General features: G+C 40.4%; 2 protein-coding genes across 3 annotated transcripts in view; one reads left to right on the top strand and one right to left on the bottom strand.

Annotated features, from left to right (window-relative positions):
* Positions 1-13,980, bottom strand: part of pacc1 (proton activated chloride channel 1) — a 133,050-nt gene that overhangs the window by 50,936 nt on the left and 68,134 nt on the right. For both annotated transcript variants that reach the window (XM_059985870.1, XM_059985871.1), the window contains exons 2-3: positions 7,201-7,347; positions 1,738-1,807 (exon numbers count right to left, since the gene is read on the bottom strand). The gene's annotated coding sequence lies outside the window, so the exon portion shown is untranslated. The remainder of the gene's footprint in view (positions 1-1,737; positions 1,808-7,200; positions 7,348-13,980) is intronic.
* Positions 943-13,884, top strand: nenf (neudesin neurotrophic factor). Its single transcript, XM_059985874.1, has 4 exons — positions 943-1,199; positions 5,594-5,654; positions 8,476-8,579; positions 13,260-13,884. The coding sequence occupies exons 1-4, from the start codon at positions 1,035-1,037 to the stop codon at positions 13,434-13,436; spliced, it is 507 nt and encodes a 168-aa protein (XP_059841857.1). The 5' UTR covers positions 943-1,034; the 3' UTR covers positions 13,437-13,884.

Genomic DNA, 13,980 nt, shown 5'->3' with positions numbered 1-13,980 from the left:
TAGTCCAGTCAATAAAGTGGAAGTCTCCCACCAGCAGTATCCTACTCTCAAGAGTGTAGAGGAAAGGATGATGATGAGGTGTATTTGTTCCCACCTAGCATCCACCAGCCTCCGTCCCAAAATACCCCCTTCTTCCACCCCTTCTGTCCATCAACCCCATCTCACCTAGTTTCTGCCATCAGATACAGCTTCTGTTCTAACCACTCACCTCTATATTCCCTCTACATTCTCAGTGCCGGTGCTGGATCTCAAGCTGAAAGGTTAACTACCCTTTTGCCCGCGAGTTCCAACAGCAACCTGTTTTTTTTTGGTTTGAAATTTTTTTTGGTTTGGTTTGAAATTTGGTTTTATTAGGCTTTATTGAGACCATCTGTTATGTTGGACAAATTCAGACCCCTTTTCAAGTCCATGGACACAAAAGCGTTTATCCAGCATCAGGACCTGTACCTTTTCCTGCAAACCCGTCGAAGCAGCTGGATTTAGTACTGGTACTTTACACCTGACATACTTTGGTCTAATCTTCAAGCAAGATGCTGCCTGGCCTACTGAGTTCCTCCAGCACTTTGTGTGTGTTGCTTGGTCTAATCTTCAGTTACTTTCCTATAATTTCCACTAAAGGCGACTATACTGACTCTGAAGCATTAAATTCCCACAAATGTAGTCCGATCCGCTGCGTACTTCCCAACTGACTTAACGAATTCCGGAAACTGAACTTTCTTTCCCGTGTTCCCTTCCGTTACTTTTATCATTGATTGGCTGCAATTATAACGAGGCAACTATTGGCTCACTAGTTTATATGATTGGCTGACACTGGCTGTCCATTTGCAGTGGTTATGATTGGTTGGCTCTAATAATTGTTATTGGCTGATTATAGAATTCATGCGACGTCAGTATACTCGCTCGCAAAGAGAAGCTGTTTCCTTGCTCATTGGTTGATGCGTTTGAATGACAAGCGGTATCCCGGAGCCCGGGGAGGTGCGGAACTATTCCTGCCGTGTGAGTTCAGGAACCAGGGTTTGAGGAAGTAGAGTAAAATGTCGGCGGGCAGATTAGAGCGATGTATCTGGGTTACTTTCATCAGTCTAATTAGCTTAAGTGGGTTGCTCGCTGATGAAGTTAAATTGAAACGTTCACCCTCTCCACAGAAAGCTGTACGTTTGTTTACCGAAGAAGAGTTGTCTAAATACAACGGGGAAGAGGTGGGTAAAATGTTTACTGAACCATCGATAAACTAATATCTAATTCCGAAGTGCATATTTCAGCATTCTTGGAGTACATTGCAATTATGTACTAGATGCAGCAAAAAATGTGGTTGTATTTAATTTAAATTGTATCCACCCTGACTGTACACATTAGGGTGGGTATCATTCTCGCTTAATAGTGAATAAACGGGCACACAATGAGGTGAAGCATCCTGAAATTGGCCTAATGGTACAAAACAAAGCTCTGCTATGAACATTCTAAATACAATTATGAAATAATTGTTTGTTTTGTGTTTGAACTGTCTTCGAGTTGGCAAACAGGATTAGTGTAGATGGGCGATAAAAATGTGGTAGATTCCCGAAAAGTCATTCAACGTGGAAACAGGCACTTTGGCGCAATTCTTCCATGCTGAGCAAGATGGCTATCTGAACTATTCCCATTTGCCTGTGTTTGGTCCACACCTCTCTTGGCCTCTTCTATCATGTATCCAAATGACTTTTAAACTTTCACTGATAAATTGTTCCATCTACTCACCGCCCTCTGCGTGGAAAAAGTTGTCCCTCAAGATCCGTTTTCAATCCTTTCTCATCTTTAGACGTCCGATCTAAGAAAAGGAATACAGCCATTCACCTTATCCGCATCCTTGTGATTTTATAAACCTCACCCTTCAACCTCCTGTGCTCCAGGGGGAAAGTAAATATTTCATCATAACGGAAGCTTTCCCCCCACCCCCCAGTCTCTGTAACATCCCTGTGATTGTTCCCTGCACCTTTTCCAGTGTAATGAAAATTTCCTATAGCTGGATAATCCATACTGCATGCAAAGCTTCAAGTGTGATCTTGCTAAAACTTGTTTCTGTGATATATACTTATAAGATGAAAGTTAATTGTGAAAATTGCTGCTTTATTTTCTTTCTACTTCAGTTTGTTTTCTAGTTCATTTTGAGTTTAAAAAAAAAATAAACACGCTGGAAGTACTGTGCTGGTGAGAAGTTAGAACATTGACCCTATCTCTCTCTCTCTCTCTACAGATTCTTCCTGGCCTTTTTTAAAATTTATAAGCATTTTCTGATTTTATTTCAAACTTTAAGCATCTGTAGACATTTGTCTTCCAAGTGATTTATATGTACAAATTTTTGTTCAATGCAGTCACTTGCAGTCTATGTTTTTGTCTCTACTTGGGCAAGCCACTTTTTCTTGAGTTGCAATAAAAACAATCAAATTGGAATAAATTTGCCCAAGTAGAGACAAGTTGGTCCAGTAAGTTGGTTCCTCCATGAAGAAAGCCATGTATAAACAACACCACCGGCTTCCGTTCAAGTAATTTATTTTTGAAGTAATTTGCAAGTATTTCCTCTCCAGAATTATCAGAAGGGACTGTGCAGCCAGTCTGATGATGCCTTTTAAGTAGAAGAATGAGTGTGTAGTGAAGGCTCAATTGTCTGGAGTATTTAGGAAGAAATAGATTTTCTGATGTTAAAGGAATCAAGGGATGTGGGGTTAGTATGGAAAAATGACGTTGAGGTAACAGATCAGCCTTGACATTCTTGAAAGTACTGAATGGCAAATTTTTTTGTCTCGCATTGTCTCACCTTTAAATCTAATGCTGGTGAACAAGGAAATATTACACAAGAGGTTTGGGTGTGTCTCTGGGCTGCTAGTTCTTTGTGAAAATGGAAATCTGTAATGTTTCCCCTTCTGGGTTTTGGATAATGTTTCCATTGCCAGAATTTATCGGAATGTCCAACCAGAATTGGCTGGTATGCACCCTAGAGCAGAGGGGCTAAGCTGCTGTCATTAACTTTGATGTGGAATATTTGTGATGTAAATGTGAGCATTCTAGAGGAATTAATTTGTTTAGTGTTTGCCAGAGGGTGCTTTTTCCAGACAATATGATTCACCGTTATGATGTGGAGCAAGCCTCTCTGTATTTGATTAGGCAGGACACTAGTACATGATGCAAGGCTATGTTGCAAACTGCCAACAGGAGATGAAGGGTATTTGGCCAATCATGAAATGTGGTTTAAATCATTATGCTGATAGCAAGTGTGATGTGCAGTTTTTTGCCTGATCTGATGTTGCTATTTTTTGGAGTGTCACCTGCTGCTATGATCGAGACAAGAGGGCCAATCAGGTTACTTTGGTCCTGGACAAGAGAAATGTGGCTCAGTAGTTTTCTGATCGACAGGTGGAATGAGAAAAGCCTTGTGCAGCCACTTAGTAGGAGCTAAGGCCAAGTTATTCAGGATCGTTGCCTCTTTCTGGGGTTATCTCAGAACTGTGCCCAGAATGAATGGGTAGCGCCAACATGAAATCAGCAACCCCTCAAGCTTCATTCTGATGAGCTGAAGCAGAACTTCCAAATTCAGAGTGGCCCAATTCTAGCTGATCAGAAAATTTTCTGTAAATCTGATCAAATATGCAATGTGAAGGAGGACTGTAAAGGGGCAAGATCGCAAGACGAACAGCCAATTGTCAATCCAATTTTAAAGAAAACAACTTGTCTTGCTGTCAACTTGAGAATGAGCTGATGACCCCTGAGAGAAGTGATGTGACCACCTCCTTGTTACTGGCAACTTAAACATGTGTCCCAACGTGTGTCTTCAGACAAAGTCAAGCATAGGACCATGTTGTAATCCACGGAGATAATTAGAAGTTTGTTATGTGATCTTCAGCTACTGCATAGTCAAGGGAATCTTAAAGGGATGTAGGAACTCTCAGCAGATCGGGAGGAGAAAAGAGAGCAACATGCCTTGGATATATGGTGAGAAGGTGTGGATGGTGAAAGGAAGACTGGTAGAGCAGACGGATGACTCTGTTTGATAAGGTACTTGCAAACAACACCAGAAGATAAGAGATGACCAGTAGTGTTTACTTGTGTTGAAGCTCATTCTCTCTCACTAATAAAGAAACTAAGGATTTTAGAAATAGCACAGTGTAGATTTTCATAATTCAGAGGAAGGAGATGTCTACTTTTTTAGTCTAGATAAGGCATTTATTGCGAAGTTACCCAAGGTGCCATCTGTGTCCAATTTTAAAGACGCTGACCCTTTTCTCCTCTGATTTGCCAATGAGGACTGGCTCATGGACCTCTGGTTTCCTCCTCCTGAAGTCAATAATCAGCTCCTTGGTCTTGCTGAGGTTGTTGTTCTGGCACAATGCAACAAGATTTCCAGTCTCCCTCCTATATGCTGATCCTTCACCACTGTTGATTTGGCCAATGACAGGTATAGGCAGCAAACTTATGTATGGCATTGGAGCTGTACTTAGCAAGTAGAGGGGGGTGGAGGGAAGCACACGGCTTTACAGTGCACCTGTGCTGATAGAGATTGTAGAGGAGATGTTGTTGCCAATCTGAACTGACTGGGGTCTGCAAGTGAGGAAATCCAGGATCCAGTAGCCCAAGGAGGTATTGAAGGTATGAAAGGGTTGATTGCAGAGCTGTAGTCAATGAAGTGCATCCTATTGTGTGCATCACCACTGTCCAGATGTTCTAGGGTTGAGTGAAGGCCAATGAAATTGTATCTGCTGTTGACCTGTTGTGATGGTAGGCAAATTGGAGTGGATCAAAATCATTCCTCAGGCAGGAGTTGATGTGTTTCATCACAGTGGATGTGAGTGCCACTGTAAGATAGTCGTTGAGGCAGGTTACCATGTCCTTGGACTATAAGACATGCAGAATTAGGCCATTTGGCCCATTGAGTCTGCTCCACCATTCCATCAAGTCTGATTTATTATCCCGTTCCCTGTATCTGTTGATATCATTCGGATCTTTTGAGTTCTTTAACACGGCCAAGTCCACCGACTCAAAGCAATTCCACAGCCACTCCTCTGCCTCCTGGGACCATCTCATTGTTGTCTGAGCCTCTGCAGGCAGGAGGAGGACAGCCATTTGATCAGATTTCCCAAAATACAACGGTAGGCATCTCTGATCATAGTGTAACAGAAGTTGAGTTTGTTGGGACCCCTGGTGTTGCAGGTGATATGTTGATGCTAATTGGCCAGAGATTTCTTCAAGCAAGCCTGATTGAAGTTGCTGGCAATGATTTGAATGTTTTTTGTTTGCTAACTGTAGCACTCAATTCATCTGCCTTAGACACCATGTAAACTGTGATCAGTGACAAGGAGGCAACTAGATCCCAATGTAGGTTAGTTGGGAAGGAGGTCAATCAAGCCTCAGACGAGCTGGAAAGGAGGATGGTGACTTGCTGATGAGCTTAAGAACCGTGGAGTTTCCAGTGGGGAAGAGTTTTGGCAGAAGAGACTGAAATGGGCAGTGTCCTGGGCTTTCGCTTGTGTTCTGTGGTATTTACTTCTGCCTTTCAATTATTTCTGTACCTATTTGCCTGGGTGTCATTTTAGTGCTAAATTATTTCTTTTCCTTCTCCAAGGACAATCAACCGATCTACATGGCAGTTAAGGGAGTGGTGTTTGATGTCTCATTGGGAAAAGGTAAACATTATATAAACATTATGTGCATATTTATCTCTTTTACTTTGCTGTGCACTTAACATATAGTGCCTTGTAAAAGTATTCAGACCCCAACCCTTTGTTCACATAAATGAGTATTGCAACCAGAGATTTTGATCAATTTAACAAAGAATTTTTATTTGTGCTCACTTTTTCACAGTAGAGCCCCAGAAACAAGGGAAATAACAAAGGTAGGAAAAACTAAAAATTAAAAAAAACTGTAATGTCAGTCATTCAAAAGTATTCATTCCCCCTTTGCTTAATACTTAGTTGAACCGCTTCCCGCAGGTATTACAGCCAGTAGTAGTCTTTTTGGATAAGTCTTTATTAGTACTACTAGCACTGCGCAATGTGACAAAGCAAGATTTGCCCATTTATCCTTGCAAAATTGCTCAAGCTGTGCCAGGTTAGTTGGGGAGCGGCAGAGGACAGCAATCTTGAGATCTTGCCGGAAATGTTAGATCAGGTTAATGTCAGGACTCTGGTGATGAAACATATCAAGTCCTGCCCGAGAAGTGACTTGGATCCACTCCAGTTTGTCTACTGTCACAACAGGTCAACAGCAGACGCCATTTCATTGGCTCTTTGCTCAACCTTGGAACTTCCAAACAGTGAAGATGCTCTTTATCATCTACAGCTTCAATGCTGCTTTCTCTTCAAAGTCAAGCAATAAGCTCAAGGCCCAGGCTTCAATACTTCCTTGTGCTACAGGATCCTCACTGGCAGACCCCAGTCAGTTGAATTGACAACATCTCCTCCACAAGCTCCATCAGCACACAGCTGTGTGCTCCCCCCTCCCCCACCCCCAACCCCCACTCTACTGCCAAAGTACAGCTCCAATGCCATATTTAAGTTTGCTGCTTACACCTCTGTCATTGGCCAATTCAAATGTGGGGACGAATCAGCGTATAGGAGGGAGACAGAAAATCTTGTTGCGTTGTGCCATAACACCAATCTCTTACTCAATGTCAGCAAGACCAAGGAGATGATTTTTGACTTAAGGAGGCTGAAACAGGAAGTCCATTGGGAGATCAGAGGAGAGGGTCAGCATCTTTAAATTCCTCGGTGTTTTCATCTCAGCTGATCTGTACTGGGTCCAGCTCTTGTGTGCCATTTGAAGAAAGCACTTCCTTGGAAATTTACCAAGATTCAAATATCATCTGAAACTTCAACATGTATAGTGGAGAGTATATTGATTGGTTGAAGCTTAAGGTGGTATGGAATCACCAATTCCCTTGAATGGAAAATCCCACAAAATGTATTAGATACAGCCTAGTCCATCACAGGTAAAGCCCTCCCCCCTTTGAACAGATCTACAAGGACTGATGTTGCAGAAAAGCAGCATCCATCATCATGGACTCCCACCATCCAGGCCACACTCTCGTCTCGCTGCTGCCATCAGGAGGAAGGTGCAGGAGCCTCAGGACCAACACCACCATGTTCAGGAACAGTTACTCACCCTCTCGAACCAGAGGAGATAACTTCACTCTCTCTGTCACTGAACTGTTCTCACAACCCGCTGACTCACCTTCAAGGACTCTTCATGTTAGATTCTTCATATTTATTTCTTCTTTCTTTCTTTTATTTGCACAGTTTGTTGTTTGCACATTGGGCGCCTGCCCTGTTGGGTGTGGTCTTTCCTTGATTCTATTGTGCTTGTATTTACTGTGAATGCCTGCAAGAAAATTAATGTCAGGATTGTAATAAGCTTACTTTGAACTTTGATTATCAGTTTTACTGTAACCATTATTTGATTGACATAGATTTGATGGGCCTGGAGGGGACGCTGTTTATTAAAAATCCATGATAAAAGGGCTTAAAAGATTGGAAGTGTTGAATCTGTTTATCAAATGTGATCATGAAACTAAACTTTTGCTTTTTTTTGTACATTCTTTGTGATTCCTTATCCTTATTTGGATTAAACCTAAATTCAAGATATTGAAGTGATTTTTCAGAAAAAAAATTATTTTCTGCTCCTTTTTGGTATTCATCTTATAGGCTGCGTTTAGTTTACACAGCATAGCTTTTTATATATACAGAGGATTTTGGTTAGTTGGGCCATTTTGCTAATCAGGACAGCTGCTTGATTGGGACAACTCCTAAAGAATAAAAACGAATCAAGGGAAAAATTGCTGGGATTCCCTTTGTTTATTTGAGACACTGTGCTGCTTACTTGGGGCAGGAGACTGTTGCTGATCTAGTGTCAGTCGTGCACTCTTGCATAGTTGGTCAACGCTACACCATGCCTAGAGCAAACAGTTTTTAAATAGCATTAGCTGTGTGTGTTTGCATTCAAAAAGCAATGAGTTTTGGCGCTGATAGTTGAGAAAATAAGCAGCAAGACAATTCAGAACTGTTGTACTGACTGCAGTTTCAAGCATTCAGGCTTGGAAATGCCAGAAACGGCCGTGAGTGCGAATGAAATAATTTCAAGTTGTGAGCTGTGAAGAATTTGAAGATATCGACAATTATTTTGAATGTCACAATGAAATGATGAATTGGTGGAAGCAGTCGATAATAGCATTAAGTGAAGGCAGCCATTATCTGCATTAGGTGCCTGCACTGATTCACTCAGTTTATGTTTTTATATCTTTTTAACTATTTCCATGAAACGTCAACTAATTGGGCAGCTGCATAATTGGGACAAAATTTCAAGAGGGCACATTCCCTTTCCTTTTTCATCCCTATCCACCGCAGATTCCTATGCGAAGGTAGACCTATGCTTTTGCAGATATTGTGACCAATTGTTTGTACAGTCAGTGAATTACATGTAACATTGAAAACCTTTCCTTCTCTCTTTTAGAATTTTATGGCAAAGGTGCCCCTTATAATGTACTAGCGGGGAAGGACTCAACAAGAGCTGTAGCAAAGATGTCTTTGGATCCCAAAGACCTCACGCATGATACTGTAAGTTGTATGAGCGGCAAGAATGAGAGACTTTTGATTAAACTGTTATAAGGCATTTGAATTTGCCGTATTCTGACATACTGCATTTTCTACTTGGTAAAATTGTCTAGTTTAAATGTATGTGTACTGATGTAGTTGGTCAAATGTGATTATTGTCCACTAGTCAGTGGTTGAATTTCCAATTGGGGTTGTATTAATTTATAGAGGCCAATGTTTATTCACTTTTGATATTATTTCAGTCATTCAGTAATACTTTTTAAAAACATCATTTTGTAACCTGTGCTGATTTTTGATGTGATTACAGCATCAGAAGGAAGCCATCTTGCTGATCACGCCTATGCCATTCCCAGTGGAGCAATGTTGTCCTGCAACTCATTCTCTCTCATTTGTCTATTGTAAGGCATAAATAGGCAGTTTAAAAAAAAAAACAACAACAACATTTTTGGGATGTGGAAGGGAAACCATTACACAGTAGAAGCTCAATCAGTCATCCACGCAGGCAGCAAGGACAGGACAGGTATGACGAAGGGTCTTGGCCTGAAACGTCGACTGTACTTCTCCCTATAGATGCTGCCTGGCTTGCTGCGTTCCACCAGCATTTTGTGTGTGTTACAAGACAGGTATGTTGGGTCGTAGCAACAAATGCTGAAACACCATGTTCCCCTGTTTCACAAAGCTAGGCCCAATAAGAGTGAATATTTGAGATGATAATATTCAATTAAATCTCATTGTAGAAAGGTTAATTAATAGCTTAAATGGAAAAAGGGGAAATTAAAATAACAGTGGCATCCAAAAGTTTGGGTACCCCTGGTCAAAATTTCTGTTACTCTGAATAGTTAAGTGAGTAGAAGATGAACTGATCTCAAAGTCATAAAGTTAAAGATGAAACACTCTTTTCAACATTTTAAGCGATTGGTGTATTATTTTTGTTTTGTATTATTTTAGAGTGGGTGGAAAAAAAGGAAAGCACCATGCGAAAGTTTGGGCACCCCAAGAGATTTAAGCTCTCGGATAACTTTTACCAAGGTCTCAGACCTTGGTAAGCTTGTTAGGGCTATGGCTTGTTCACAATCATCGTTAGGACAGGCCAGGTGATGCAAATTTCAAAACTTTATAAATACCCTGGCTCCTCAAACCTTGTCCCAACAATCAGCAGCCATGGTCTCCTTGAAGCAGCTGCCTAGCACTCTGAAAATTAAAATAAATGATGCTCACAAAGCAGGGGAAGGCTATAAGAAGATTTCAGGTAGCCGTTTCCGCAGTTAGTAATATAATTAAGAAATGGCAGTTAACAGGAGCGGTGGAGGTCAAGTTGAGGTCTGAAAGACCAAGAAAACTTTCCGAGAGAACTGTTCATAGGATTGCTAGAAAGGCAAATCAAAACCCCTGTTTGACTGCAAAGACCGTCAGGAAGATTTAGCAGACTCTGGAGTGGCGGTGCACTGTTCTACTGTGCAGCGACATCTGCACAAATATGACCTTCATGGAAGAGTCATCAGAAGAAAACCTTTCCTGTGTCCTCACCACAAAATTCAGCATCAGAAGTTTGCAAAGGAACATCTAAACAAGCCTGATGCATTTTGAAAACAAGTCCTGTGGACTGATGAAGTTAAAATAGAACCTTTTGGCTACAATGAGCAAAGGTATGTTTGGAGAAAAAAGGGTGCAGAATTTCATGAAGAGAACACCTGCCCAACTGTTAAGCATGGGGGTGGATCGATCATGCTTTGTGCTTGTGTTGCAGCCGGTGGCACGGGGAACATTTCACGACTAGAGGGAAGAATGAATTCAATTAAATACCAGCAAATTCTGGAAGCAAACATCACACCGTCTGTATAAAAACAAAAGCTGAAGATGAAAAGATAATGGCTTTTACAACAGGATAATGATCCTAAACACACCTCAAAATCCACAATGGAATACCTCAAGAGGCACAAGCTGAAGGTTTTGCCATGGTCCTCATAGTCCCCCGACCTAAACATCATCGAAAATCTGTGGATAGACCACAAAAGAGCAGTGCATGCAAGACGGCCCAAGAATCCCCCAAACAAGAATTGAAAGACTCTTAGCTGGCTACAGAAAGCATTTATGAGCTGTGATACTTGCCAAAGGGGGTGTTACTAAGTACTGACCATGCAGGGCCCAAATTTTTGCTTCAGGCCCTTTTCCTTTTTTTGTTATTTTGAAACTAAAAGATGGAAATAAAAATAATCTTGCTTAAAACAGTAAAGAAATGTGTCACCTTTAACTTTATGCCTTTTGGACATCAGGTCATCTTTTACTGGCTTTGCTATTCACAGTAACAGAAATTTTGACCAGGGTGCCCAAACTTGTGCATGCCACTGTGTGAAGAATCTCGTCTACAATACCATGGAGCATTCTGATTGGCTACATCACCATCTGGTATGGGGGGGCGGGGGCAACTACTGCACAGGATTGAAATCAGCTGTGGAGAGTGGTAAACTTAGTCACCCCATCATGGGCACTAGCCTCCGTGGCATCCAGGACGTATGCAAGGAGCAATGCTTCAAAAAGGCAGCATCAGTCATTAAGGACCCGAATCACCCAGGCCATGCCTTGTTCTCATTGTTACCATCAGGAAGGAGGTACAGAAGTCTGAAGGAACACACTCAACAATTCAGGAACAGATTTTTCCTCTCTGCCATCCGATTTCTGAATGGACATTGAACCCACGAGCACTACCTAACTACTTTTTCATCTCTGTTTCTGCACTACTTATTTAATTTGACTATTACAGTATTTTTTTACTGTGAATATTTTTCCATTATTAAGTCTTGCATTGTAATACTGCCACAAAGACAACAAACTTCAAGGTGTATTCTGGTAATATTAAACCTGATCCTATTGGCACTCCTCCGTATTTCAAGACAAACAGCATTGCTTTATTACTTGTTTGGCCATGGAGAAATGGTAATCACCTATGGGATCCTTTGCAGTGTTGGCCCTGGACCTCTGGATGGTTGTTGGCAGGAGCAGTGAGGAGGCAGGTACCCAAAGCAACTCCAAGCCCATATTACTGCTGAGATCATGCTGTTCATTTCCAGGGACCTGGATTGCACTAGGCAAGATTACAGAGCATGCAGATGCTGGCCCAAAATTTTATAACAGGTGATTCCTGCGTTATGGGAAGTGTGTTCTTAGAAAGTGGGCTTCTCTGATTTTATTCTCCTAACACAAGCCACGTCTGGATCCCTATCAAGAAGTACAAGTTGTGGGAAAAAAAAAGTCGATTTATTTCTTGAAAATTGGTTTTACACTTTTGGGGTAGTGATTTGTGAATTTCCAAAACCCAAGCAAATATAGTGTGAGGAATACACTACCTGCAGGAGGCACTCCAATGAGACAAACCTTATGAAACCCTGATCTTTTGCTATTTCCTGTAATGCCACTAGGTGCTGCTGCATGATCTGGTGCACTGCTCCAGATTGACAAGAAACAAACTTCAATGCTCAGTTGTGTTGCTCTTCCCCATTTGATCATTTTGGTTCATATTTTGTCAGTCCAAAAAAGAATGGAATGAATTACTTGTTTCTAGCTTCTAATGAGATGACGTAAATTGTAGTCTATATTCATATTTGTACTCTTTAGATTCACCTTCATAGCAATTGTACATTAAATTTGTAATGTTCACTTATAGTAAATACATTTTAATATCTGCTATTCTTATTTCTTCAAAACGTAAAGAAGTAACTGATCAATTTTTGTTTTACTTGCTCTAGATTTTGTTTAGTAACCTCTCTCAACTTGTTGCAACAAGCACAACTCAGAGGAATGTAATTATGTAATTTCCTCGCCAACTATGTATATGACGTATGCTTGTGATAACATGTTTATAGTTTAAAGAAAAACTCCCCATCCTTTTCAGTTACATAACTTTGCCCATCATGTTATTCGTACCCATTTTGTTCAACCATGTACCCTTTAAATCCACAGTTCCCTCAGTTGTGTATCTGTGTAGAGTCCTTACTTTTGCTGGAAATTAGATTTTTTTAGTACTGTTTTAAGTGATTCTTTATAGTCCTGAGATTTTAAATGCTTCATTTTGACCGTACTGCCCACCATATAAGTAATGAAATAATGTGCTTAAAGCCAGTGGGGAAAAAGAGGGACATAAACTGAGCAAAACCCAGCGTCACAGATGTTCTTCAGTTTCAATGTGGCATTGATTTTTAAAAAGCCTCAACAATCATCTCATTCTATCTAGCAAGTTGGCTGTGAATGGTGTTTCTTTTGCTACCTTAGTCAAGTTACAGAAGGTGTACAAATCAAAAGTTACCTTCAATTTGTAGAAAATGTTACCTGAACTCAACAGGTTGGACAACATCTATGGAGAGGAATAAAGAATTGACGTTTTGGGTCAAAACTTCAACTCTTTATTCTTCTCCATAGATTCTGCCTGAACTGTTGCGTTCCCTCATTTTGTGTGTTACTCTGGATTTCCAGCATCTGCAGAATTTCTTGGTCTTTATTATTTGCTACTATAATTTATGCTAGGTCACTCTGTAAAATTTCACTTGGTACCAACTCACTTCAGCTGCATTGCAACCAGAGTTGAATCTTTCTCTTTCTATTTCCAGATACTAGCTCCTTTCAGTCATTGTATTTTGTATTCTTATATACATAGAGTATTTATGACATCTTTTTTCCATTGTTTCACAGACTGGACTCACTGAAGATGAGCTGCAGTCTCTAGATAATATTTTCAACAGTTTATATAAGACCAAGTATCCTATTGTTGGCTATACTGCACGTCGAATTCTTAATGAAGATGGCAGCCCCAACAAAGACTTTAAACCTGAAGATCAGCCCCACTTCAACATCAAAGATGAGTTTTAGTGTCCTCCCCCCTTGCATTCAAAAAGTATATTCCATTTTTTTTGTATTTAAAGTATAGTAGCAGGTTGATACACTATCTAGTACTAAATGTAAAAAAAAAACAAGAACATTGTTTAGTTGTGTATTTGAAGCAAATGCCTTTGTAAGATTTAATGGCTTTTAAATTGTATTTACTCACATATATGATTATTCAATCTTTTGCAAGAAGAATCTTAATCAGGTATGTCCATATATGTGAGATATTAAATCTCTCTTTGTATTTTTTAAAATGCTTGTTTTGTTATTTGGTTTGAAATGACCTTTTGTAAAGATCATTCATTGTGTCTGAAAAGGTAGTTACTGTTAGGAATTAGAGAGCTATTTGTGAATCTAAATAGAGCCATGGTTTATTTTCCACCAGTGTTTCCGATCCACAACTAAGGAATTAAAGATGACACCTTTTCCTTTGTTTTGCTTTATGTTCCAAATTGCTATCCGTGGGATATAACCCTGGAATACTTAGTTAATTAGAAACACTTTGTGCGTGCATTGAGGTGGAGTGCTT

The sequence above is a fragment of the Hypanus sabinus genome, chromosome 12 (assembly GCF_030144855.1).
Source record: "Hypanus sabinus isolate sHypSab1 chromosome 12, sHypSab1.hap1, whole genome shotgun sequence".
Taxonomy (NCBI): domain Eukaryota; kingdom Metazoa; phylum Chordata; class Chondrichthyes; order Myliobatiformes; family Dasyatidae; genus Hypanus; species Hypanus sabinus.
This window is presented reverse-complemented; position numbering and strand designations above follow the sequence as displayed.

Bases quoted from the DNA above. Each gene is read 5' to 3' on its own strand.
- nenf (XM_059985874.1), top strand. From the start codon at position 1,035: ATGTCGGCGGGCAGATTAGAGCGATGTATCTGGGTTACTTTCATCAGT. The intron at 1,200-5,593 runs GTGGGTAAAATG...TCCTTCTCCAAG, and splicing joins CTAAATACAACGGGGAAGAG to GACAATCAACCGATCTACAT. The intron at 8,580-13,259 runs GTAAGTTGTATG...ATTGTTTCACAG, and splicing joins AAGACCTCACGCATGATACT to ACTGGACTCACTGAAGATGA.